Below are 24,563 nucleotides of genomic sequence, written 5' to 3' on the forward strand. Positions count from 1 at the left end.
GGGCTTAGACTTCCTGATGCAGCTATATCAATTGTGCACTGCTCTGAATGCCTTTGATACACTAACCAGAAGCTGCTGGGCAACATGGGGAACTATGTGCTTTTTGTGAAAGGTGGCCAGGGAAGGAAGTTGGTAGTGTTCACTTTTTTCACAAATAATGGTTAGAGTGCTCGGTGAGGAAACCTAGATTCAGCCCTCTCTCATAATGCTCAGGGGGCCCAATGCCATATCTTCCAGCTCCCAGGAGGCCGCCCTAATAATAATGGTGTAATTGTTCTGGGTAACAGTGTTTCCATTGCTCATATTGTTTCCATTCCTCCCATTCAAACTGTGGTACTGTGCAGCAGAGTCCCCTTGTGGGGCCAGAGCAAATAGGACAAAGTTGCTTCCTGGGTAGTAAGCTAGCTTGCAGGAGAGGAGGCCTGGTTGCTGATCTCTGTCCCCAGGACTGTTTCTGTATTTTGCATTATGAAGTCATTGGAAGCACAGAAGCCCTTGGAGCCTTCTGTGTAGTGCAGTGTGTGACAGGGCTCAGCACCAGAGGCCGTCAGCAGGGATGGAGTGATCTATCCAGAGGGAACGTTCCTTCCTAACTTCTGTCAGTTCGAGGTTGGTTTGTGCATGAGGAGCAACTTTGTGTGATGTATTTATTTCTGACCTGTCAAAAAGGGTATCTGTTATTTAGAAAGGTTTGGGGATTGATTCTCTGCTCTGATTAGACCAGGCATTTGATCTGAGGTTCCAGGAACAGTAAATGCTTTAAAAAAATCCAGCAGGGATATGCTTGGGTATTTTTGCAGTAACAAACTTCTTCATACAACACTATGTGAACTATTTTAGTAAATATGTTCACCTGTTGTTGTTAGTTATTTTGCCAGACATGCAGTGCTTATTGCAAATTCTGATTTTTGAACCTTTAAAACAGCCTGCATGCTTGTTGCACTAAAATAAGCTGCTGAGACAATTTTGTTGGGTTTGCTGTGATGCAAATTATGTATCCATTATAGTCTCCAAAACCCACAGTGTGGATGGCTTAGAATAAGGTAGATAGGTCCTCAATTTCAAAATGACATGGTAATTAAAAATGAAAAGAGAGTTAAATCTTCAGTCTTATGCCAGTGTCTGGAATTCTGCAAGCGCTACTAGTATGGCTTGTTTTTCTTGGGGACACTTACATTTTTATTATCCTGGATCTTTAGAGAGGTAGAACAGATATGGCAACAGTGACAAGTTGTGTTTAAATAGCATCCATATAATGCATGAATATAATGCATCTAATGCTCTGTTTGTGTCTGGTGTGGTCAATAGGCCCCCCTCCCTGCCCCTCCCCCTCCCCTCCCCCCGGCTGCTTGGTACTGTGGCAACAGTACCAAGAACATCTCCTTGAATTAGTTACTGCTCTTTCTAGATATAGCATCCATACACACACCTAAGAAATGAAAAAGAGAAACTACAGGCTGCCATTAAGGCAGGTGTGGGCAAAATATGGCCCGCAGGCCAGATCTGGCCCACCAGGCCATTCTATCCAGCCTGTGGGGCCCCTAAAAAATTTAGAAAATATTTATCTGCTCCTAGCCACCTGTCAAAGATGATAGGAGCTGGGGCAGAAGGACCCAGCGGGAGCCTCAGCAGGAATGCAGCAGCCCAGCCACACCCCACCCTTAGCCACTTCCCTGCCCTTCTGCCTCGGCATTGCTCCAGCACCACGTGGCTCCTGGCTGCATCACCAAACTGGGGAGCACAAGGCTGCACCCATACCTTGGGGGTGTGTGTGTGTGTGTGTGTGTGTGTGTGTGTGTGTGTGTGCATGCACTTGTTTGTAGGGTGAGTCCCACAAGCACACCCCATCATACACATGCACAACACCCCCCACTGCCATACATGCAGCCCCTCACACTCCAGCCACCCTTCCCCCACGCACAACCCCCCACAAATCCCATACCCACCCACATACCCACATGCTCCCACACCCACACACCCCACACCTATCCACCCCCAGAGACACACCCACAACCTCCCCCACACACCCACAGCTACCCACAAACCTATACCCAAACCCCTTGCTGAAAGGAGTACTTCCAGATGCAAGAGGAGGGACTTCTGGTCACAAGATGGAGACTAGGGGGCCAGGTACCCATCAAGGGGCAGGGCTACCCACATGGTGCTCAACAGCTTGCCAAAACTGGGTAAGTGACCCTCTGCCTGAAATAATTGCCTGCTCCTGCATTAAGGAATGTGAACACCTCTCAGCACCAGATAGTGTAATTGGTGCAGCAAGAATCAAGTGCCATTCCTGTTCCTGGTGCTGTACCTCTTGTGCCAGATCTTTCTCCACAGGAGTTGAGCAAATTTACAGAAGCTGAAGACCTGACTTCTGAATTTTTTAATTCTTGGCTGAGAGACTTTTATAAATAAACCGCATTTGGATTTGTCACCCTTGCAGAATAGACTCTACCTGCCCTGCCATGGTTTACAAATGGTTCTAGAGAACCCAGACTTGTCAAGCCTTCTGTTTATATGACTAAGATATCCCTTTTATTTGGAGCAATAAAGTTGAAAAGATGACCTACTTACTGGGTGCAGAAGAGCCATGTTACTCTGTGCTGACTGCTCTGAAGAAACTGTTCAATAAAAGTTCATCTATGTGAGTCTATGATTCTGGCCTGCTGCCAAAATTCAGGGAGAGGTACAACATGGTGGTCAGAAGAATGAATGCTGGTTGTATAATTTAAAGCTTCCTGATGACAAGTTTAATTTAGGCTTTTTCAATGTTAAAAACAAAAACAAAAGCCAAACTTCAGTTAAATAGTGATTAAAATAACAAGAGAGTACAGGATTTTGGATTTTTTTGAAAGATCTCTTAATAATATAGTGCACCTTGTTTGTTTGATTGAGTCCTCCACCTCATTCAGCTTTCTCAATTTGTCCTCAGCTAGCTTTAAAATTTCACATCTAAGTCCAATAGTACTATTTAACCCGTTGTTTGTCCTTTGCAAGCGAAGATGACCGCATCCATCTGGGGAGTCATCCAGATGTGCTTGCCACTCTAAAAGACACCTCTGTACACAACAAACTTTCCCTGCTGGCAGCTTGCTAGACAGACTCCTTCTATCTCTGTCCATTTTTCCAGCTGTGGACAGCAATGAAAATGGCAGTCCCAGCACTCCTGACCTCCCTGTATCCAGCAAGAACAGTAATGGGATCTACCTTGAGATCATATCCAGGAAGGCACTACACATGTGGACAGCCAAAGTGCATTATGTCCGTGTCTTGCCACCCACCCTGACACAACTTGGAGGCACCAACCTAGTTGCAGCAACACCAGAGCAAGGCCACTCAGCCTGGGGAACCATGTACAAGCTAATAATCTCTAATAGAACTGGCAATCTCCAGTGGTGGCTGCTGCATGGGGCCCTGGCCATGGGCACTCCTGTCCGCCACTTAGATCCAGCAGCATCTGTGGCCTGCCCTTTCTGTGAGGAAGAGGTGAAGGATATCTTCTTCCATGCCTTACTAGACTGCCCTTGGCAGCAGCTGCCCTTGGCAATGGTGCCCTCTTTGGCATGGCAGACTTGGACTTCTCTGGGACTTCTCTATCTGGTAGGAGTGTGATCTGCTTGGTCAATTTCTTTCTGGGCCAGAAAAAGCTGATAGCTCTGAAGAGCCACAGAAACTGGCTCACAGGGGCCAGCTCTAATGACACCTCCAATTCTTCCACTTCCTGATCTGGGCATGTATCACATATGAACTTGGTCACTTCATCTTGCGACAAAACATGGGTCTGTTTCTGTTGTGCTGGGCCATCAAGGAGGCCCTCTGCAAGGTGAAAGACAGATAGCCAGTCCTACATGTGTAACGCCATGAGAGGTGGTATTAGTCTATGGTGACATGACATATTTTGTTCCTAACAACTATTTCATGATCAGCCCCTGGGAGGGCAGCATACCTTTGTGCTTTCACTATTTGTTTTTAATATTTGTATAATAAGGGTTTAAAAAATCCCCTGCTCTCTCTCCAAAAAGTGATAAATATTTGTTTTCGTTTTATTTTTAAATTCTGGTGAACCAAAAGTTCTCCATACTCTGCAGCTGGTTAGTGAAATTAATAATGTTGTCAGTTTCATTGCTAATACCAACAGTGAAATTGACAAGAATGTAAATTTCATGAAACAGTGGCAAGGGGACTCTCAGCATCTCTGTCCCTGAGATGGGACCCACTAGGAGTTGAAGAAGGGTTACCTTGAAACCCTGCCTGTATTTGGTGAAAATGTATTAAATCTGCAATGTTTTTAGCTAAACATTGAGTGCAATGAATCAGTATTTTCTGCTGAAATTTTGTTTCTTTGGAAGATATTCTACCAGCCCCCTTCTACACCCATCAGTGTACTGTTATCCACTGGAATCTAAGAGAAATAAAACTAGGTAGAAGTCTGGGGTAGAATGAATTAGGAACTAGAAATTGGATTGAACTATCTCCTAAGGATGGAGCGGTTTGGGGAAACAATGAGAGTCCCGGTGGCTGGATATTTTGATGACAGAGAACTGGAGATCTTGGAATAAATGTACCAAATATGAAGAATCTGTATTTTAATTTTTGTTGCAACCCAGCCTAATGGATAGATGGTTTCTAGGACAACATGGTGTATATAGTTGCTCTGGTTCATAGAGATTCAGTCTTAAGTTTGGCCTGGCTTTTCTAACCTAAGGAATCTCTTGTGCTGTCTTATAGTGAAGTAATAAAAGATTGATTATTTTGGAAAGGCTCCGTGAATTAATGTGATCACTGCTGGTCACATTCGGTTTAAAGATGAGGCTAGTTAGAGGTGTGGCTAGTTGGGGAAGCCACAGAGAGAAATAGGGGTCCTATAACCTAAAGAAAATTCCAGACTTGGCGTTGAAGGAGTGGTGGAGCTCACCTTTGTAAAACAAACTCCTAAAGGTGTGTCCAAGAGGCTGCAGAAAGAGAAGTCTTGAGCACAGCTTTGCCTATCTGTTACAGATACAGATGGGGTATTTGAAGGTGCAGAGCCCTGATGCACATAATTTTTACAGAGGGGAACTGCTGAATAAAAAGCTAAGCAGGCAAGGAATAAAGTTTGGCATAAGTGACCTTATGAATGAAGAGACCAAACCCTTCAAGCACTTTCTGTACAGACCCTTGACAGAATCTGGATTTTTCTGAGACTCCAGTGATAGCAATTTGCATGGGTAAGACACTGTGCTTGTGGCTTTATTGCATTTTAGTGCAAGTGTTCAGGCTCCTGAACAAAAATAAAGCTGTTTGATGTAATATGGATGTCTATTTCCACTCCTTTTAAGATAAACATTAGGCAATAATCATTTCTTTAGAGCCTGCATATTGTTCGTATGATTCCCTCTCTTGTATAACAGCACGTGTTCATCAACATGATGCATTCCTCCCTGATTTTCCAGTTCTGTCTTTCATTGTGGATATTCTTTTCTCTTCTCTGATTGCTTTTTCTTCTTAGACCATTACTCTAGTTGATAGCTTCAGGTTATCATTGTATCCTATCTCCCTCTCCAATAAGCCTATGATTGATACTAATCTTCCTCTTGGGACACATTTATAGGATGCAGGATAGAAACTACTCTCTAAATCGTAGCTCTATATGTGCTGACAATTTGCAAGGTTGCACCTTATATTCACTTCAGGTGGCTTAAGGCAAAGCATCAGCACCTTGTAATCATACTGCCTAATAAGAAGGGAAATTTGTTTCATATACTAAAAGCTGTCTTTTCACTCAGCTTCGTGTGCTGTGCTAGTTTGTATTTTACGTGAGCGGTAGGTTCCACATTTATGGAGGTGGTCAATTTCCTGTAACCAAACTCGCATTTTCTTTCCAGTGAGAGGAGCCATATTTTAATTATTCTAATGAAAGCTTTGACTAGCAGGCAGTCCCTTGAAAAAGAGTTAATGTGGCAGAAAATACTTCACACAAGCAGAAGACTTCATTGACTAATGTGCTTAACAGGACTTTGTATAAGAAAATTATCCCAGTGAAAGCTTTATGGAATGCATTCGTTTTTATTTTTTCTTGACACAGAGTCATGTTTGGAAATTGAATTATTTATCTAACAACCATACAAAACTAGCTAGAATCACCATATTTTTAAGAGCCCATCAGTGTAGCATTTGGACAGACGTGCTTCGTTCCTTTCAGAATTCAAAATGAATATAAAAAAGGGTCACTCACACTTTCATTTTCACTGCTTGTCATATTTATCATTAAATAATTGACGACACAGTCCAGTTAATAATTCAGAAAACTCAATGGGAAACCACAGTGCTAGTGTTTCTTTAATATTTGCATGTTCAAGCAGCCCAACAAGCAAAGGAAAAGAGTAAGAATTTAGCTTGCTTTATCTTCTATCTGTTTAAGCAGCTGTGCATTTATCTTTAAAAGCAGTCATGCCAGACCTTTTTTGAATTGCAAAGGTTGCTGCAAATGCTTGCTTCTTGGTTATGCGTAAGGAGTAACACTGTTAAGAGAAATAGTATCTCCTAACCCTTTCTGTTTGTTTATTTGATGCCTGTCATTGGGTCACTGTTTTGGAGGCAATCAGCATTTTCAGTTTACTGGATAAAACATTGCAGCTTTTTGTGGCAAATTTTCTAAGGATCCAAAGTCTGTGTCAACAAAAAATAGTAAATATGTTGTCTGTTCTCTGCTTTTACACCATAAGTGTCTCAACACTTACAAGCATAGAAGTAAAGAATGAAAGCTCCACAAGTTTGAGAGAGAGTCTAAATCAATATGCACAGTAAGTAAGTTAAGCAGCACTAGATACCTGAAACAGACACTCTCACAGAGAGGCATGCAAAGTATGACAACCATGTTGTCAAAGCAGGGCTATGTAGCAGCACAAAAAACCCCTCTAACTACTGAGATCAGAGCTTGCAGCTGGAAAGCAATTCCATCAGAGGCTGGAGAGATGTGGCCACATACCAGGACAAATGGAACTTGGACCTGCATCCAGATTCTGTGAACATTTCAATCTGGGGTTTGCATTCTATTCTTCTATATGGAGAAGTGTTGGCTAAAAAATTATACAAAAAACTAGAACTCTTGGTTCCAAAAAGATACCTTTTATTAGACCAGCTAAAAAGTTGGTTTACCTTTTATTGATACCTTTTATTAGACTAACTAAAAAGTTAAAAACTTTCCACCATTCAGACCTCCTTGGATCTGAAGCTTCCTTTGAGAGAGATCTGGAGAGGCAGACACTGAGCAAATCTTTTCTTTGGCAGGGGTTCTCTCTTATTTCCTCTTTCCATATTGTTGTGAAAGTGCCGAACCTGCATCTTAACTCCTACACCAGTTAGCAATTTATTCTTGAAAGTATTTTGGGGATCAAAATAATGTATTTTGGAAATTAATTCTAGAGATAGCGAGGACAGCTAATGGTCGAACTACATTTGCTGGCAGAAAAAAAGAAACTTAACTTTAGGAAAATAAGGCTTCAAAGTCCTTGTTCTATTGTAAGTTACATGGATGTTCAGGTAACAGTAAAATTTGGCTCTAGAACTATTTTATTAATCAGCAGGGAAAACTAAGGAAGGACACATTACTGTACAGGTTTGCTTCTTAATGCCCTCAGTACAAAGTCAGCAATGTCAGAGGTTACTCCAGACCCAGTAACTAGGTGTAATAAATTACACTAAACTTGGATAAAACTTTGGAGTTACTGTCATCAAGTATGAAATACTGATGAGATTCTGTGGAAAGGGCAGTGATTAAAAATATTACCCATTAGGAAAAAGGACATTGAAGTAGTATACAGTAAGTTACAGCAAACTGGCTGCTCTGCTTAAGCCATCCCCTGTGGGAGCTAGTTAGGATGTGTTTGGAAGAGCCGCTAACAAAATTCATGCCATTAAAATGAAAAAGAAGCTAAAATAATCTACACCGAAGAGAGATGAAACGGAAGATACAAGACCTCAGGAGAAAGCATGTATGGTAGAACTGGTTAGAAAATGAGTATAGCGTTACAGAAAACTCTAGTTCTTCAGCAGAAAAACAACAATTTTTGGCATTTTGCAGCAGTGTTCCAACTGATATCTGCTTAAATTTTTTTTGCTGAAAACTACAAAAAAACTTCAGGCCAAAAAATTTCATCCAAAAATATATTGGAGTTTGGTAAAAAATAAACTTTAGTTTTCAACTTTCCAGTTTTCTAATGAAGTGTTTTAAGGAAGCAAATATTAATCATGGAAATGTTCTCTGAGCTAGAAATCTAATTTTCCATAGGATAAAAGATGGCAGTTTTCCCAAACTACAAAGAATCTAAGAAAGAGGGTGATTAAACCCCTTGATAGACTTCCCCCTTCTGGGTTATTAGGTTTCAGCAATGGACCCACCCAAAACACCTGCTTCTGAGATGACTATGGGAGTGGTGTCTGACCAGTGTCATAATGTGGCCTTTCAGATACTTACTGAGGTGCAAGTTTTAAAGTTGGTGCTTGTGTTTGAGGTTTGGGACACCTAGACCATCAAGATCAGTGCTGACCCTAAAACAAACATAATCATGGCTAAAACAGAACTTAATTGAATAAAGATGGAAGAGGAAAGTCATTTGCCTATCATTTAAGTGGAGTCAACTATGGTACAGAAGGAAGTAGCCTTAAGACAAGGCAAAGGAATACTGCAGAACAGGTCATGGCACAATGGAAAAAAATGCTTCATTCTATTGAGACTACCATGGCAGACAAGTTGTTGGGTAAATGTGATATCTCTTATTAGACCAACTAAATAGTTGGAAAAATTGTTCTTTACAAGCTTTCTGGCAAACACTCTTCTGCAGGTATTGTGTACTCTCTTGTGTGGAACAGAAGCTTCTATTCCAGAGCTTCTGTTTGACCCAGGAGAGCACGCAAACACTAGCAGACCCTCCCTATGCCTGCAGAAGGGTGTTTGTGCCTGCAAGTTTGTAAATAACCATTTTTCCAACTGTTTAGTTGGTCTAATAAAAGATATTACATTTACCCAAGGAACTTTATATGCTTGTGTCCTTAGACCAGCATGGCTATAACTAACACCATTGAAACTACAAGGAACTTTATTTTATCAGAATGCAGCTACCCAGGAAGAATCTAACCAGATCATAAAGAGCAGGAGTTGTCAACCGGGGGTATGCATCAAAGACATGATTTTTGAGACATCCAAAGGTAGCACTGGCAGACATTATTCAGTGTTGAGTATCATCATCTATGTTTACTTTTTGGGGAAGGTGCCTACCCAGGTACAGAAAATTCTTGACATTCTCCAAGGGCTGCCTTCTATTGTAATATGTCAGGGAATAGCTGGTTAGTTTGGCATAGCTTGGTAAAGTATACTGGTTTTTGTGAAGTTGACAGAGAGCCCTGGCATTTCATTTGTCTCACAGAAGCAATTGAGAGTGACCTGGAACTCTTCAACTGAATGGGCACACAATATAACTGTCAGCATACTGAAGATCAAAATGGAGGTGTTGCTTATCTTGGATTTGGAACATAGCCAGCTGATGGTAAAGACATTTCATCCATGAGATGCTGGATGCTGATTCCGGATGGAAGTCTATCAGCAGTGAGATGTGGAATACTTATTATGTAGAAGGGAAAGTGTCGGTGCAATCAATCAGACATCCTTGCTCGACTCCAATTCTAATGGTGAAGGGGTCCATTTCCGAGCCATTGATTTAGACGGTTGCTGTCATATCATGAAGTCTAATGATAAATTTTGGCTGGTATCCATATCTCATTAGGATCTTCCATAGAACCTTTCTGTTGATTGGCTCAAAGGCCTTTGTTAAGTCAATGAAGGCCATGTAAGTTCTCTGTGTTGCTCCTGGCACTTCTACATCTACTTAGCAACAAAGATCATGCCTATTTCACCTCTGCATGGTCTGAAACCACACTGGACTCGGATAGAGTCTTCTCTACGAGGGGAGCGAGTCTGTTGAGGAGAATGTGGGTGAAGATCTTCCCAGCTATGGACAAGAGTGCAATGTCACAGTAATTGCTACAATCAAGTCTATTTCCTTTCTTAAATATGGTTACAATGCTGACATTTCTCAAGGCACTGGGCGTCTGCTCGTGTTTTCAGATTTTCAGAATAATAACTTAGTTGGTGATAGATCTTTTTTCCACTATGCTTTTAAATTTCATCTGGTATTCCATTAGGACCACATGCTTTGTTCTTCATCTGTTCCATGGCTTTCAAGGCCTCTTGATAGATTGGTGGGTCTGCAAGGTAGTCCTTAATGGGGTGTTGTGAAATGGCAGGATGGTATTATCTTCAGCATTAGAATCTTGGTTCAGAACAGGGGCAGGCAACCCCTAGCACAGGTGCCAGAGTGTAGTACATGAAGGCATTTTACTTGGCACGCATGCCTTGGGGTGGACAGCAGGGAAGGGGCCAGGTCTGCGCTGCCACAACAAGGATCTGTCCCCTTGCAGCTTCCTCACTGTCTTACAAGTCGAGGTTGCGGATGTTTTTGGCACTGTGCCCAAAAATGTTGCTGACCCCCTAGAAGTGCTGCCAGACCCCCCAGAAGTGCTCTTTCCAATGTGCATTGATGGTAAAGCTGTCTTTAAAGAGTATTATTCCATCCTTGGACCTTGAAATGATGGCTCCTTGTGTTCTATGATGAAGGGATAATTCAGTATTGACCCAGAAAGAAAGATTCCTGCCTCTTCATCAGCTATACCATCTCCTATAGTTCCAGGATTTCCCAGCCTAAGTATTAACATGGCCCAACCTTAGATTACAGTGAAATTAAAAGGGAAGGCTTTTTGCCTTCCTTTAAATAATAGTTCTTATTTTTAACATTGCTCTTACTTTTGAGGATTATTTGGGTGTTTCTTAGGCAGCTGGTATGGGTTCATAAGCAAAACAAGTCGGCCTTTGGGGTGGAGGGGTCTCTGTAAGCAGTTCTCATTGCAGTCCAGCCCTGCACAATTTTTTTTAAGCAAACAACTGAGTACTGGTGATGTTGCAGTGTAAGAGGGAACCTGGGCTGTCAAGGGCTGTGACGTGTGCTCCCAGTACCGGCCACACCTCAGAGGCACCTCAGACCAGCCTTAGTGACATTTTGCTCTGATAGCCTCAAACTTTTAGCTAAAGGTTATTTGTCCAAAAGGATATGGGAAGTAGTGTTTAACCTTTCCCTGCTGCTATAAGGCCCAGCATTCCTCAGAAGTCTTCAGTACTAGGTCCAGAGATACTGATGTTTGTGAACTTCCAGACTCTCTTTCTTGAACTAGTTACTGAGTTACATTTAACAGTAGAAGATATTTCAGGGTTTTTTATTTTTTATTTGTTACAAATTCCCATTGTCACAATACAGAAATTAGTTTTACTTTGGGAAGAAAATGGTCTCACGTAAAGCAGTATGAATTGAACCCAGAGCTTTTGAAATTAGGTCTTCAGGTGCTCAATATGTAAGTGCATTTCCTAGTAAAGTACAATCCCCTAGGAGGGTATTGTGTTGTTTTGTTTTGCTGTTGTCTCCTTTGTCTTAGAATTTGAGGTCTTTTCAAAGTAAAAATTAGTTGATATTTTATCACAAAGAAAATAATTACCTCTAAGGGAAATACATTTTGAAATAGGAATAACATTTTTCCATTGATTTTTTTCAGGCAATAAAGTGTCTGAAAACAAAATTCTCCTATCATAAAAAGACATGGATTTTAAAGTCAATAAAAAGCAGAGATTACATCAAATTGGAAAATGCTCCACAAAGCATCTGTAACACTGTTGTCATGTTTCTTTCTGTTTCCAACAAACAGAACTAAGACATTTGACAGCCGATTGAAGTTCCACCGAGTGTTGAGTTAATGATTTCTCTGGGACAAATCCATCGGGATCAGTTCAACCCTTGACAGGCAGGGCTGTTTTAATTAGTGTTGGCTTGCAGTAGTCACCTTGATGCTGTTACTCCAGTGGAGATTGCCAGACCATAACACAAGGGTAGGCAAAATATGGCCCGCGAGCTGTGTCTGGCCAACGGCAGGACTTTGTCTGGTGCGCGGCAGGTCCCTGGGTTTTACCTGGCTCAAGCACCGTCCAGCCAGTGGTGTGTCCTGCCATCCTTAGGCACACAGCAGGGCACAAGTGGCTGCACAGCCAGGATTCATTTCCCAGCAACCCTGGTGAAAGCTCCTTCTGGCTGATGCTGCTGCCAGCCCTGTCCCCATAGACACCAGCTGGGACCCACATGGGGAGAGCCCAAGCCCCGGGCTGAGCGCACGGCCCTGAACCCGGGCTGCCCTGCATGGGGGGGCAGGGTCCCTGCAGCACCCACTCCAGACCCAGCTGTCCTTGCCCTGGCCAAGTGGTGCCTCCCACTTGCCATTGCCAGGCCCTTCTCACTGCTGCTGCCCAGAGCCCATGCCAGGGCTGCCCTGTGGCTCCTCCCCACCACTGCTGCCACTACCAGTGCTGCCTCTTTGCTGCCTCGGGCCCGTGTGCCTAGTGGCGCAGCAGCAGTGGCGGTGATGGGGAGGAGCTGCAGGGACGTAGACTCCAGACAGCGGCAGCAAGGAGGGCTTAGCAGCAGCAAGGGGGTGGCACCATGCCTACTGCTAGGTCCAACTTTTTCCTGCACCCAGTAGCAGCTTCTGCCAGGCTGATGTTGCTGCTGCTGCTCATCGTGGCTGAGTGGGCAGGTCCAGAGCAAGCACTGCAGGGACCCCAACCCCCCTCATGGGAAAGGCTGGGGCCAAGGCTGTGTGCTCAGTCCGGGGCTGGGCAGAAGCTGCTGCTGGGTGCTAGGAAAAAGCAGAACCTGGTGGTGGCAAAAGTTGCCTCCCCCTTGCCACTGTTGGGGCCTTGTCACTGCAACCACCCAGCACCCATGCTGGGGCTGCCCTGTACTGGGTGTAGTGGGCCAGAGGCAGTGCTGGTGGCAGCAGCAGTGGGAGAAGGGTCCTAACATGAGTTCCAGGTGGCCGCAGTGAGAAGGCCCTAACAGCAGTGAGTGGAAGGCAGCAGTGGCTGCCACCAGGCCCCACTTTTTTCCAGCACCCAGCAGCAGCTTCTGCCCAGCTGCTGCCACCTCTGTGCCTGGGCCACCACCGCTGAAGCCAGGCAGCAGCTCCAGCCCCTCTTTGGGGTAGAAGCAGCCCAGAAGCAGCATTAATGATAGCCCTGCTGAACCTGCTGCCTGCCTACACCCATGCCAGCTTCCTGCCTTCCCTAACCCCATCCCACATAGGGAGGTTGATGAGCTGTTGTGAAGGGGGGAAAGAGAGCTGCTGACCCAGCTCATACCAGCTCCCCAAAGCTCCCTATGTGGCCCATAGGCCCAAATAATTGCCCATCCCTGCCATAACACATTTCTCCAATGCCCCCTGTTGCCTCTAACAGGTCTCATACACGTAGCGTGACCAAGAATACTGAACTTCTTGTTCATAGAATCATAGGAAGTGAGGGTTGGAAGGGACCTCAGGTGGTCATCTAGTCCAATGCCCTGCTTAAAGCAGGACCAGCCCCAACTAGTTCATTGCAGCCAAAGTTTTGTCTAGCTGGGTTTTGAAAACCTCCAAGGTTGGAGCTTCTGCCACCTCCCTGGGTAACCTGTTCCAGTGTTTTACTAACCTCGTAGTGAGAAAATTGTTCCTAATATCTAACCTAATCTTCTCTTGCTGCAACTTGAGACCAGTTCTTGTTCTGTCATCTGCCACCACTGAGAACAGTCTAGCTCCATCCACTTTCAACCCTGCCTCAGGTAGTTGAAGGCTGCTGTTAAATCCCCTCTCAGGCTTCTCTGCTCTAGATTAAATAAGCCCAGTTCCCTCAGTTTTTCCTCATAAGTCATGGGCCTCAGGCCCTCCCCCCAATTTTTGTTGCCCTTCACTGGACTCTTTCCAATTTGTCCACATCCATTCTGTAGTGGGGGGCCCAAAACTAAACATTATATTCTAGATGTGGCCTCAACAATGCTGAATAGTGGGGAATAATTACTTCCCTTGACCTGCTGGCAACATACCTACCAATGCAGGCCAGTATGCCATTAGTCTTCAAGGCAACAAGGGCACACTGCTGGCTCATATTCAGCTTATTGTTCACTGTAACCCCCAGGTCCTTTTCTGCAGAGCTGCTGCCCAGCCAGTCGGCCCCAAGCCTGTCCCAGTGCATGGGATTTTTCCACCCTAAGTGCAAGACTTTGCACTTGTCTTTGTTGAACCTCATGAGATTTCTTTTGGCCCAATCCTCCAATTTGTCCAAGTCACTCTAAATCCTAGCCCTACCCTCCAGTATATCTACTACTCCCCCCAGCTTTGTGTCATCTGCAAACTTGCTGGTGCACTCTATGCCATCTTCCAGGTCATTGATGAAGACATTGAACAAAACCAACCCCAGGACTGACCCCTGGGGCACTCCATTCCAGCTGCCAACTAGACATTGAGCCATTGATTACTACTCTCTGAGCCTGATGCTCCAGTCAGTTTTCTATCCACCTACAGTCCATTCACCCAGTCCATACTTTCTTAGCTTACCTGCAAGGATGCTGTGGGAGACCATATCAAAGCCTTGCTAAATCAAGGTACCACCAGTCTCCCTGCATCCACAGAGCCAGTCACCTTGTCATAGAAGGCAATTGGGTTAGTCAGGCATGAGTTGCCCCTGGTGAATCCATGGTGACTGTTCCTAATCACCACCACCTCCTCCAAGTGCTGAGAAATGGATTCCTTGAGGATTTGCTCCATGATCTTTCATGGGACTGAGCTGAAGCTGACTGATCTGTAGTTCCTTGTATCCACCTTATTCCCTTTCTGAAATATGAGCACTATGCCCTTTTCCAATCGTCAGGGACCTCTCCTGATCACTATGAGAATTGTTCTGCAATCACATCAGCCATCTGGAACCCCTCAGCACCCTCAGGTGCATCCCATCTGGCCTCATGGATTTGGATATGTCCAGCTTTTCTAAGTAGTCCCTAAACTGCTCTTTCACCACTGAGTGCTGCTCACCTCCTCCCCAAACTGTGCTGCCCAGTGCAGTAGTCTGGGACCTGACCTTTGCTGTGAAGACTGAGGCAAAAAAGGCATTGAGCACTTCAGCCTTTTCTGCATTCTCTTTCACTAGGTTGCCTTCCTCATTCAGTGAGGGACTCACACTTTCTCTGATCCTCCTCTTGCTCCCGACATACTTGTAGAAACACTTGTATCTTTCACATCCCCTCCTAGCTGTGACTCCAATTGTGTTTTGGCCTTCTTGGCTTCATCCCTGCATGCCCTGCATGCTTGTATATTCTTCCCTAGTTATTTGTCCAAGTGTCCTGCTCTATAAGCTTCCTTTTTGTGATTTAATTTACTGAAGAGTTCCCTGCTAAGCCAAGCTGGTCTTCTGCCATGCTTGCTAGTCTTCCTGCACATCAGCATGGTTTGTTCCTGACCTTTCAGTAAGGCTTCTTTAAAGTACAGCCAGCTCTCCTGGATTCCTCTCGCCCTCAGACTGGCCTCCCAGGGGATCCTGCCTATGAGTTCCCTGAATGAGTCAAAGTCTGATTGACGGGGAGGTGGGGCCCATGCAGGCTGCTTTGCCCTGTGCCGTGGGCCGAAGAAGTGACAAAGAAAAACTTGGCTCATAGTGAAATGAGAAGTCCTGTGGAACCAATACTTCTGGTTTGCTTTTGCCGCATCCCTTGGATGCTGGTTAATAGAGTTGTCTGACTAATAAAGTGCTGGTTAACACAGCTTTTGCTGTATAGCTGTGATGGAAATATGTGAGAGGCAAGGATACTTTTGCTGGTGGTATCTTTTATTGGACCAACCACATGCTTGAGATAAATTTTAGGTAAGTTTTTAAGCACAGATTATTCTTCTCCCAGCCAGAGAAAAAGCAGATGCAGCTTGAGCTAGGTAACCCATAGAACAATAGCTTGTGAAAAAACCCTGGTTTTGCAGGCTGTTGTTTTGTTTTGGGGGGTTTTTTTGGGGGGGGGGGGGGAGGGTGGTTAGTACCTAGTTCAAGCGGCATCTGCTGCTTTCTCAGACCTGAAGGAGATCAACTTGTGCTTGCAAGCTTGTCTAAAATCTCTTCCAACAGTGTGGTTGGTCCAAAAGTATCTTTGCCTTTCATGAGGTTTTTAGTTAGTATATTTAGCTGCAAAATAAACTGAGTCAGAATGATAAATCTTTGTGGCTAATTCTAGATGGCCAGTTTTTAAAAGGACATAGTTAACTAAGTTATTCCCCAAATTATTCTGCCTTATTTGTATTGGCTTCAGATAGGGAATATATCAAGAATGCAATAAAAATGTGCATATGTGTAGGTCAGTGGAACACTGAAAGAGAATTCAAACAACTTACTTGAACGATGTGTGGCTCATATGTTTTCTAAGAATGTCCTGAATATTATTATTATTGTTACTTGCATTATCGAAGTACCTGAATGCCCTAATCACATTATCCCAGGTTCACTGAATGCACAGCATACTTTCTGTATCTCAGCTGGAAAAGCTTAACAACCTACAAGCTTACAATTGGTGAGGAGAGTTGCAGTTAAATATGTTAACTATGCATTACATATGCTCTTTCAAAATAATGGGTAAAAACATCTCCTAGCTGTATGCCCCTTAGCCTATATATTTTTTCTGTAAGCATCTCAAAAGATGTGAGTCTTAAGACGATGTTAATGGTTCATAAATCTGCACTGCCTACCTAAAACATAACGCATATGTCTGGGAATGGCCTTTTTTAAGGATTTTCCACATATAACAGTAATAATTACCTTAACAGAGAGCATTCCATGGAATTAATGACTACCTGGGTTTAATGGCCTGTAGCTGTCTCTCAGGCCACCAGCTTTTCCCATCTGGTCATCAATCCCAAGGAAATGTCTTGCTCTGCCATTATTATTGCTTAAGGAGGTAACAGTTTTGCTACAACCAGTGCCTTCCACTGAGAAAATGTTAGCACAAATACACACACATACCCTTTTGCTATCTGTGCTAAGGCACTTAAAACAACTGGCATTCAAAATATGGTATGTCATTGCTGTGGATTTACCTAGGATCACACCTTTAGGGGCCACATTCCGTAGATATAGTTTGGGAATAAATTAAATTCTTGGTGAAGTCTATCAGGGTTTCTTGCAAAAAACTCTGACCTCTTTGTGCAGTTCAAGAAGTAACTGTCAAATCAATGAATGTTATATAATGGAGATTTTTTTTTTTTACAAGTACCATATTTGACTGATTCTAAGACAAGGTCCTCTCCCCTCCCAATTTAAGATGACAAAGAAAGCCCCTGATCTTAGAATGAGTGTTGAGGGGCGGCAAGTGGCTGCTGTGGCTCAGGCTCCAGTCCTTACCTGGAGCAGAGGCAACAGGGGAAGGGAGAAGCTGAGGCTGCAGGGGAAGGGGGAGAGCAGAGGCTGGGAAGAAGGAAGAGGGGGGAGTAGATGTTGGGGATAGGGCAGGGAGCAGAGGCTTGGTGGAGGCAGGGGCCTGAGGCTGCGGGGGTGCAGGGAGGGGGCAGAGGTGGCAGAGGTCAGATAGAAGCAGGGGGCAAGCTACTTGGCCTTGGCCCTCCTTCACTGCCTGCCCCCCCTGCAGCAGTGAGCGGTGGGGGGATAAATTAAAGACAACCCTCGAGTAAATAGATTCTATACATGGAAAATTATAACATTTATACATTTTCCATGTATAGAATCTTATTGTGGTGGGGTCATCTTAAATTCAGGGTCATCTTAGATTGAAGTAAATATAGTAATTTAGTAGGGAAAACTGGAGCAGGCATGTCAGAGAGGGGCAGTAACAGAGTTTTGTGAATTTTGACATTTCTCTCTTAAAAAAAAAAAGTTTTCATGGCTTCAGTGATGGTTGCCCATGTTTCCTTACAATTGATGGGTTTTTTGGCAGATTTTCAAAAGAAACAAATAAGTTGTAGCTCAGTAGGCAAGAAAGCAGCAGAGATTGTTTTAGGTGAAAATGTCTTGCTATGTAAATATTCCAACTTATATGAGTTAACATTGGTGCTGACTACATTTTCTTTAACCTCATTAGCACTTCATCTTGCTTTCCCAAGCATGGTGCTAGAGCAGCAAGTTCACCTTAGTGCCTTTCAGTAGGTAATTCATCAAAGTGGCAGATGAAAGCTTAAAGGAAAATACATGTAAATACTGCATTAGGAACCTTAGCTCACAAAGCATGAATATTTCTACCCATATCATTAGGTTTCTCTGGATTATAGTAATGCATGTGTGTGAATGAAAATGGCCTAGTTTTGTGGGAAAGATGGGGATATACAATTTGCTGGCAATTAAAAAAAATAATCCTCCATAAACAGTTGCTTTGTTTTAATTAAAGTATGCATAATCAAATAAGTCATTTTTCATGGAATATTCCCACATAAAGCCTTCATTACGTTCAGATTACAGCCATGTTTTAGCAGTTTGAATATGCATTGCATTCCAAGAATAGCATAATTAAACAGAATAAACCCTCCATTATTAGAAACCCAGAACTTCTTAAACAGGGCATCCAGGCAATCTTGACTCCAATCCATGGTGATGCCAGCCTCCCTATAGAGCAGGGGTTGGTAGCATAAGGCCCATGAGCTGTATCCAGCCTACAGAGCCAGAGGGCTTTGCCTGTGCTTGTGCATACGTTAGGGCTGGGAAACTTTGAGCTGTGCCCGCACCACCACTGTTTGTCCCTCTCCCCCTCCTCCCCCTCCCCCACCAGCTTCAGCATGGGCACAATTTCCAGCCAGTGGGAAGTTGCACTGGGGCCAGACAGCTTCCAGCAGCGTCTCCACCACAATCAGGAGGCAGGGGTGCGGGGGTACAAGGAGAAGCAGCGGGAGTGTGGATGCAGCCCAGCCCTAGTTCCAGTACAGCTCCCCCTTGGTTGGATGCTGTGCTGACGTTGTAGCCAGGCAGTGGGGGGCTAGGAGAAGCATCAGTGGTGTGGGCACAGCTCCCAGCTGCATAGCCCTGACACAGGTACAGAGAAAGCCACCCTGTTGCTGACATGGCACTGAAGCTACGCAGCACGTGTCACGCCAGAGGCAGTTGTTCCAGCCTGCAGCTTGAAAAGCTTGCCAGCCACTGTTGTAAAGTATTAAAGATGTGCACCACAGAACATTGATTTAATAATTTGTTTCGTATATACATGTCTCTGATGCTAAGTGTGATAATATGTCACTGCAATAACTTCTGCTCTATTCTGACGCACATCTGAGAGTTATATATGGAGACATGCTCTCTGTCTAATGACAGAGAAACACACTAGTCCAGTGTCTAATGACATGGGCAATTGCTGCTACAAGGATTGACGAGGCCTGAATCTGCTGAACCCTTCTGCTGAGGCACTAAGGCTCATGTGCTTCAAGGTATTTAGGCACGTAGCTCCTGTTGAAATCGATGAATACCTAATGCCTGAATTATCTTGCAGGATCAGCAGTGGCAAATTATTCTTCAGCATGCTTTATGTCTGATTAGGAGCCTGTAAAAGGCTTTTATGTGGATGCGGATAGCCTTAAAAAGGAAGCCATTCTGTGGCCCAGGCACAGTGGGCCAGATTCTGCCACCAGGACTCCACAGATGGCTCTTTCAGAAATGAGGTAGAATCTGGTCCTATAAATGCCTATAGATCCTAAAACTTGCTGTTATGATCTATGCTCAAAAGTACCTGGTAGCCCTGAATGCTGCCAGCAGTATCTCTGCCTTATCCCTAGGCCAGTGCTGGGGTTGCAGAGTTAAGATAGTTGGTAAGGGAGAGAGAGTTGCTTGAGAAGGGTAACATTAACTGTCTGCCTCCCATATGTTAACCTTAGGGCAGCCCATTTACATGTTGGTGGCATGTTTGTTCACCTTACTGACTGTGAAAGGCTGCACATGATGAAGCACTGCTTTGTGTCTTCAATAATAATGGGGTCTTAATAAGGATCCTGGGGGGCAATTTTCAGATTTTTCCCCTGGGATTGGGGATTGACAGAGTCTGGATAAGGGAGCTTTGTCATCCTGTCTTCTTGCCTGGCTGAGTTCTGCAGGAAGTGGTGATGGTAGTAGGGCTCATTAATCTACTCCTCTTTATATTCTTCAATAGGCCTTGAAGGTGCACATCATTTACATAATGAGCTACACTAATAACACCAGAGCTGGTATTCTTTAGCAGAGATGCCAAAGAATTTTATAGTGACTTTGGTCATTTTAGTTTAATTCGCTCCATTTTTGTTCCTGGTGCAATGCTTCAACAAAGGATGATTCCAGTTGCTTCTCACTCCCTTTCAAGTTCTTCCTCCTCCTTTTTTACTTTTTTCTAAGAAGTAACAGACCAGTAGATACTAAAATGATATTCAGCAGCTTTATTCTTAAAGTCTTAAAATTAAAGATCACTTTGTCTGAATTGCATCATATTTGGTAGAAAAAAAATATTTTTTGAAAATGAGGAATGTAAAAGATGGGGCTGAAATTTGGCTTTAAATAAAAACTCATTTGCAATCTTAGTTCTGAAACAATGGCTTTCACTCCATTAATGAATCAGTATTTTACACAATGTTCCTATGTATGGTTGTAAAATGTAATGTTACAGTTAACATTATTGTCATTTTATTGGCCCCACTTACTATGAATTTTCTTTCACCATTCAAAAAATGCATTTGTTTTCAGTGCTGTTTCGTACAGCTCTATGGTTACAAGGGTAAATTAGTTCCTAACTGATACTTCAGTACCTAGAGAATTTGCTTACATCTTGCAAAAATTTAAGACATAGTTAATAGAATTTATTTATTGAATTCAAGAATACCTATTTTCAGATAGAGTATCTGACATCTTGTACAAGATTTAAATAAAGGAACCAAATTGTGCTCAATGCCCAGAAGAACTTGCAAAGAAAAATCCAGAAAGATGTATAATTGTCTTTTTAGTGTTATACAGACCAAAATAGAAAGACCTCACACTGGACCTTGGGAATCTGATGGAAATTCTCATAGATGAAGGTCCAGAAACATTTTTCCTAGACCAAAATAATTTTTTCTGCTCTTAGGATCTTGGGCCAGAGATCTTGCTACATAGGTGTATTTAGTTTCCTTGCAGAAACATAGAGGAAGAGGTGGGACAATGCAAGGCCAGGATTATGTCCTTTGGCCACTGTACTTGTTCACTTAATGGTGCAATGATCCCAACAGTTGTGTCTCTTGCCATGGAAGGACACATCATTTTGGGATCAGGGATCAGATTCTACTTGCACCATTACTGTTTGCCAGTGTAGGGAGCCTGGGGTCATGATCCCAGCTCCCACCAGCAAGTAGAAAGCCGGGTGCCCAGTAAACTGGTGTGTCCTGGGGGTGGGACTGACAATCGACTGGTTGTCAGTCTCAGTTCCAGGACCACATTGGAACTGGTTGGAGACTCTGGTGCAGTCCCAGGCTGAGACCAACAATCTGCCAAATGTGATCTCAGCACCAGAATTGTTCTAGGGAAGTTTGAGACTCTGGTGCAATCCCAGGGCCAAGACTGACGACCAGACCTGGGACCACACAGGGGCCTGTCCCAAAGCCCTGCCATGCAGTCAGCAGAAGGCTGCATGGTAGGTATCCTGTCACATGTTTAATTTAGGGCACAAAAGAAACCAGCTACAAAATTATTACACAATTTTTGTGGAATAATTTTTTGTCTTATTTCCCATTTTATCACACCACTAATTGCCTGAACATGGGGCCAGGTTACTATTTAAGTTGCAATTAACTGGTTGTCTTAAGTGTAATGTCTTCCAGAAGTCTTAAAAACAAAGGACCAAAAGTAGCATAGTAAGTTGAAGGAGATACACACAGAAGAGAGATAATTTAGAACTGTTCTTTAAAATGTGAGTGATATTGCAAGGCGTCATTGTTCTCTAAAATCCACTTCAAGGCCACATCATGAAACAGTCTTTACCTCTTGGTTCACTGTACCACAAATAGGAACTTGCTGCATTCTGGTAGATGCCATGTATTCCATTATCATGAGCTTTCTGTAGTTCTCCTCTTTATCTCATGTTAATCAAAGGGCTAAAATATATTTACATACCTCTACTAATGGCAGAACTGTCTCTTAATCTGATTTAGAAGGTATTTTTAATTTTCATCTAAGTTTGTTTCCCTTTTTCTCTTATCTTGCCTTGTTAGCACACATTATATGGACATTTCATTTCTCTTTTTTACTGTATATCTTTTGAAGATGACTTGTTTGAAAAACAATCTAGAGAAAGTTCAAAGCACTAATTCTCAGTTTGTGAATAACTGTATGCACTGAAGACAAGGAATATTAATTGGGCCAGGGAGGAGGAGAGAGATTGTGCAGGATTCTGTAGTTTAATGGTTACTACATTCCAGGCGAGGAGCCTGGATTCCAGTCCTTACACCCCCACCCCAACCCCATCTTCTGTGCAGAGCTAGAGCCATTAGGAAGGTCCTGGGAACACCTACCAGACTGAGCCCTGTAGGCAGTAGAGAGGCTGAGAGGAACTTGAGGCACGTAAGGAAATTTATGGTTGGACACTTTGGTGCCTACAGACTTCAGGCACTTCCAGAGTTAAGCAGCAACTGAGCAGAGGACTGACATTTTGGACTTAGAGGCCTGCTATAATAAGCAGTCAAGTCCCTTTGTAGATCTAGCATGTAACCAGGCAGTGCCTCAGCTCCCTATCTGTCAAACGGGTATATAAACTGGGTTTAGATACCTGGCAGGACAGCTGTGAGAGGTATTTCTAGAGTGTTTTATGATCTCTACACTCAAAAGTATTAGTATTAGTTTGTTCATTTTCTAGGAAATGGAAACTGTAATTGATTTGAAATTACATGTGTCTTTTGCAGCCTTTAAAAATGCATTGCAAGAGTTGTGCATTAGTAACCAGTTCTGGACACCTCCTGGGAAGCAAACAGGGCAACAGAATTGACCAGACTGAGTGTGTCATACGAATGAATGATGCGCCCACTCGAGGTTATGGAAAAGATGTTGGAAACAAAACTAGCCTTCGAGTCATTGCGCACTCTAGCATCCAGAGAATTCTACGAAATCGCAATGAACTGTTAAATATGAGCCAAGGTACTGTGTTTATCTTCTGGGGTCCCAGCAGCTACATGAGGAGAGATGGAAAAGGTTTGGTTTACAATAATCTGCAACTGATGAACCAAATACTACCTCAGTTAAAAGTATATATGATTTCTCGGCACAAGATGCTTCAGTTTGATGACCTTTTCAAGCAGGAAACTGGCAAAGACAGGTGAGAAAACCTACACAGGTACATTTGAAGGCAATTTCTACAGCTGAAGGACAATGTAGTTTGTATTTATCAGCTTCAGATCAAATCAAAGGGAACATTGCACCCATTAAATGTGCTTGTCTTATCAGTTGTAATATGATTTTACATGCCAAATAACACTTACTCTTTGTAACTTAAGTAAAAAATGTACATCCAAATAATATGTATTGAATATTTCCCCATCAAATTTTAATATAAAAATGGAACAGGCAATATGCAGCCAAGTAAGAACATTACAGAAACAAACAACAGAGAGGTAGAAATGGTGGTTAAATCTCACTTTGGGGGAATATACCTGAAAGCAGTTTTTTACTGGTTTTGAAAAATCAAAATTGATAGGTTACGCTTTCCTGTAGAGGAAATGCCACTGTTCTGTGAATTATAATGGCTGTTTATTGAATTTAAGCATTCTTGGAACATTGCAGCTGTAAAGCTTCTTGTAAAACAAATACACATTATTCATACATTAGATGCTTCTGAATAGCTCATCTTACATTTCCAACTGGGAAAAGGGGAGTTATTATGATAGTTACATCTTTATGAAACTGTCTGTTATTTACAGACTTACGAATCACATTTTTAATAAGTGACCCAATGCAATGCAAGAACTTTGTTATGTATAATGTAAAAAATGGGTATTTAAGCTATTTTCTAAAGGAAAAAGCCCCAAATGTATTATTTTAAATGAATGAAAGCTTTTATATATTAAATAGGCATAATTAAAAGCAGCATAAGGGTCCCCACTTAATACAAATGAAGAGCTGAGTTTATGATGCTGTAAGTCATGAGGAAGTGTCATTTACCCAACCATAAACTGCATCCAGAGTCCAACCCCAAGCCTAAACATGGTGGGGGGGGATGCCTTTCAGTCTTTCAGGCTCCAGGACACAACCAGAGCTCCTCCATAGGAGACTATTGCACTTTGTTGGCTGAAAGGACTATCTCCTGGCTCTGTGTTTGTTCCTAGCCTGGGACAACCTGACTGTGGCCCATCAGGGCTCCTTGGCTCTGCCATAATACAATAAGAAAATAATAGTGAAGTTGAGAGAGAGTTCTCCATGCCCTTTATGAGTCCAGCCTACAAGGTGGAGGATCACAAGAACAAAGCAGCAGGGAATCTTCTAGCCCTAACCACCTGTGCCATAGTTAGCAGCCCTCTAAGGTATCTGAATCCATCCTGCAGTGGGGTTTCAGCATAGCCCCCCAAAGCTTGTCCCTCGCACACTGTCTCTATCTTTATTGCCTCTGAAGCAAAGGATCACTGTCAACCCTCAGAGTTTCTCATGAACCGCCATTCATCCTCACCAGCTA

At 43.2% G+C, this 24,563-nt stretch overlaps 1 protein-coding gene across 2 annotated transcripts in view; it reads left to right on the forward strand.

Moving 5' to 3' along the window:
• Positions 1–24,563, forward strand: part of ST6GALNAC5 (ST6 N-acetylgalactosaminide alpha-2,6-sialyltransferase 5) — a 103,315-nt gene that overhangs the window by 62,050 nt on the left and 16,702 nt on the right. For both annotated transcript variants that reach the window (XM_059727962.1, XM_006262626.3), the window contains exon 3: positions 22,804–23,213. In XM_059727962.1, the coding sequence (XP_059583945.1) occupies positions 22,804–23,213 (410 nt within the window). The remainder of the gene's footprint in view (positions 1–22,803; positions 23,214–24,563) is intronic.

This window comes from Alligator mississippiensis, chromosome 5 (genome assembly GCF_030867095.1).
Source record: "Alligator mississippiensis isolate rAllMis1 chromosome 5, rAllMis1, whole genome shotgun sequence".
NCBI lineage: Eukaryota > Metazoa > Chordata > Crocodylia > Alligatoridae > Alligator > Alligator mississippiensis.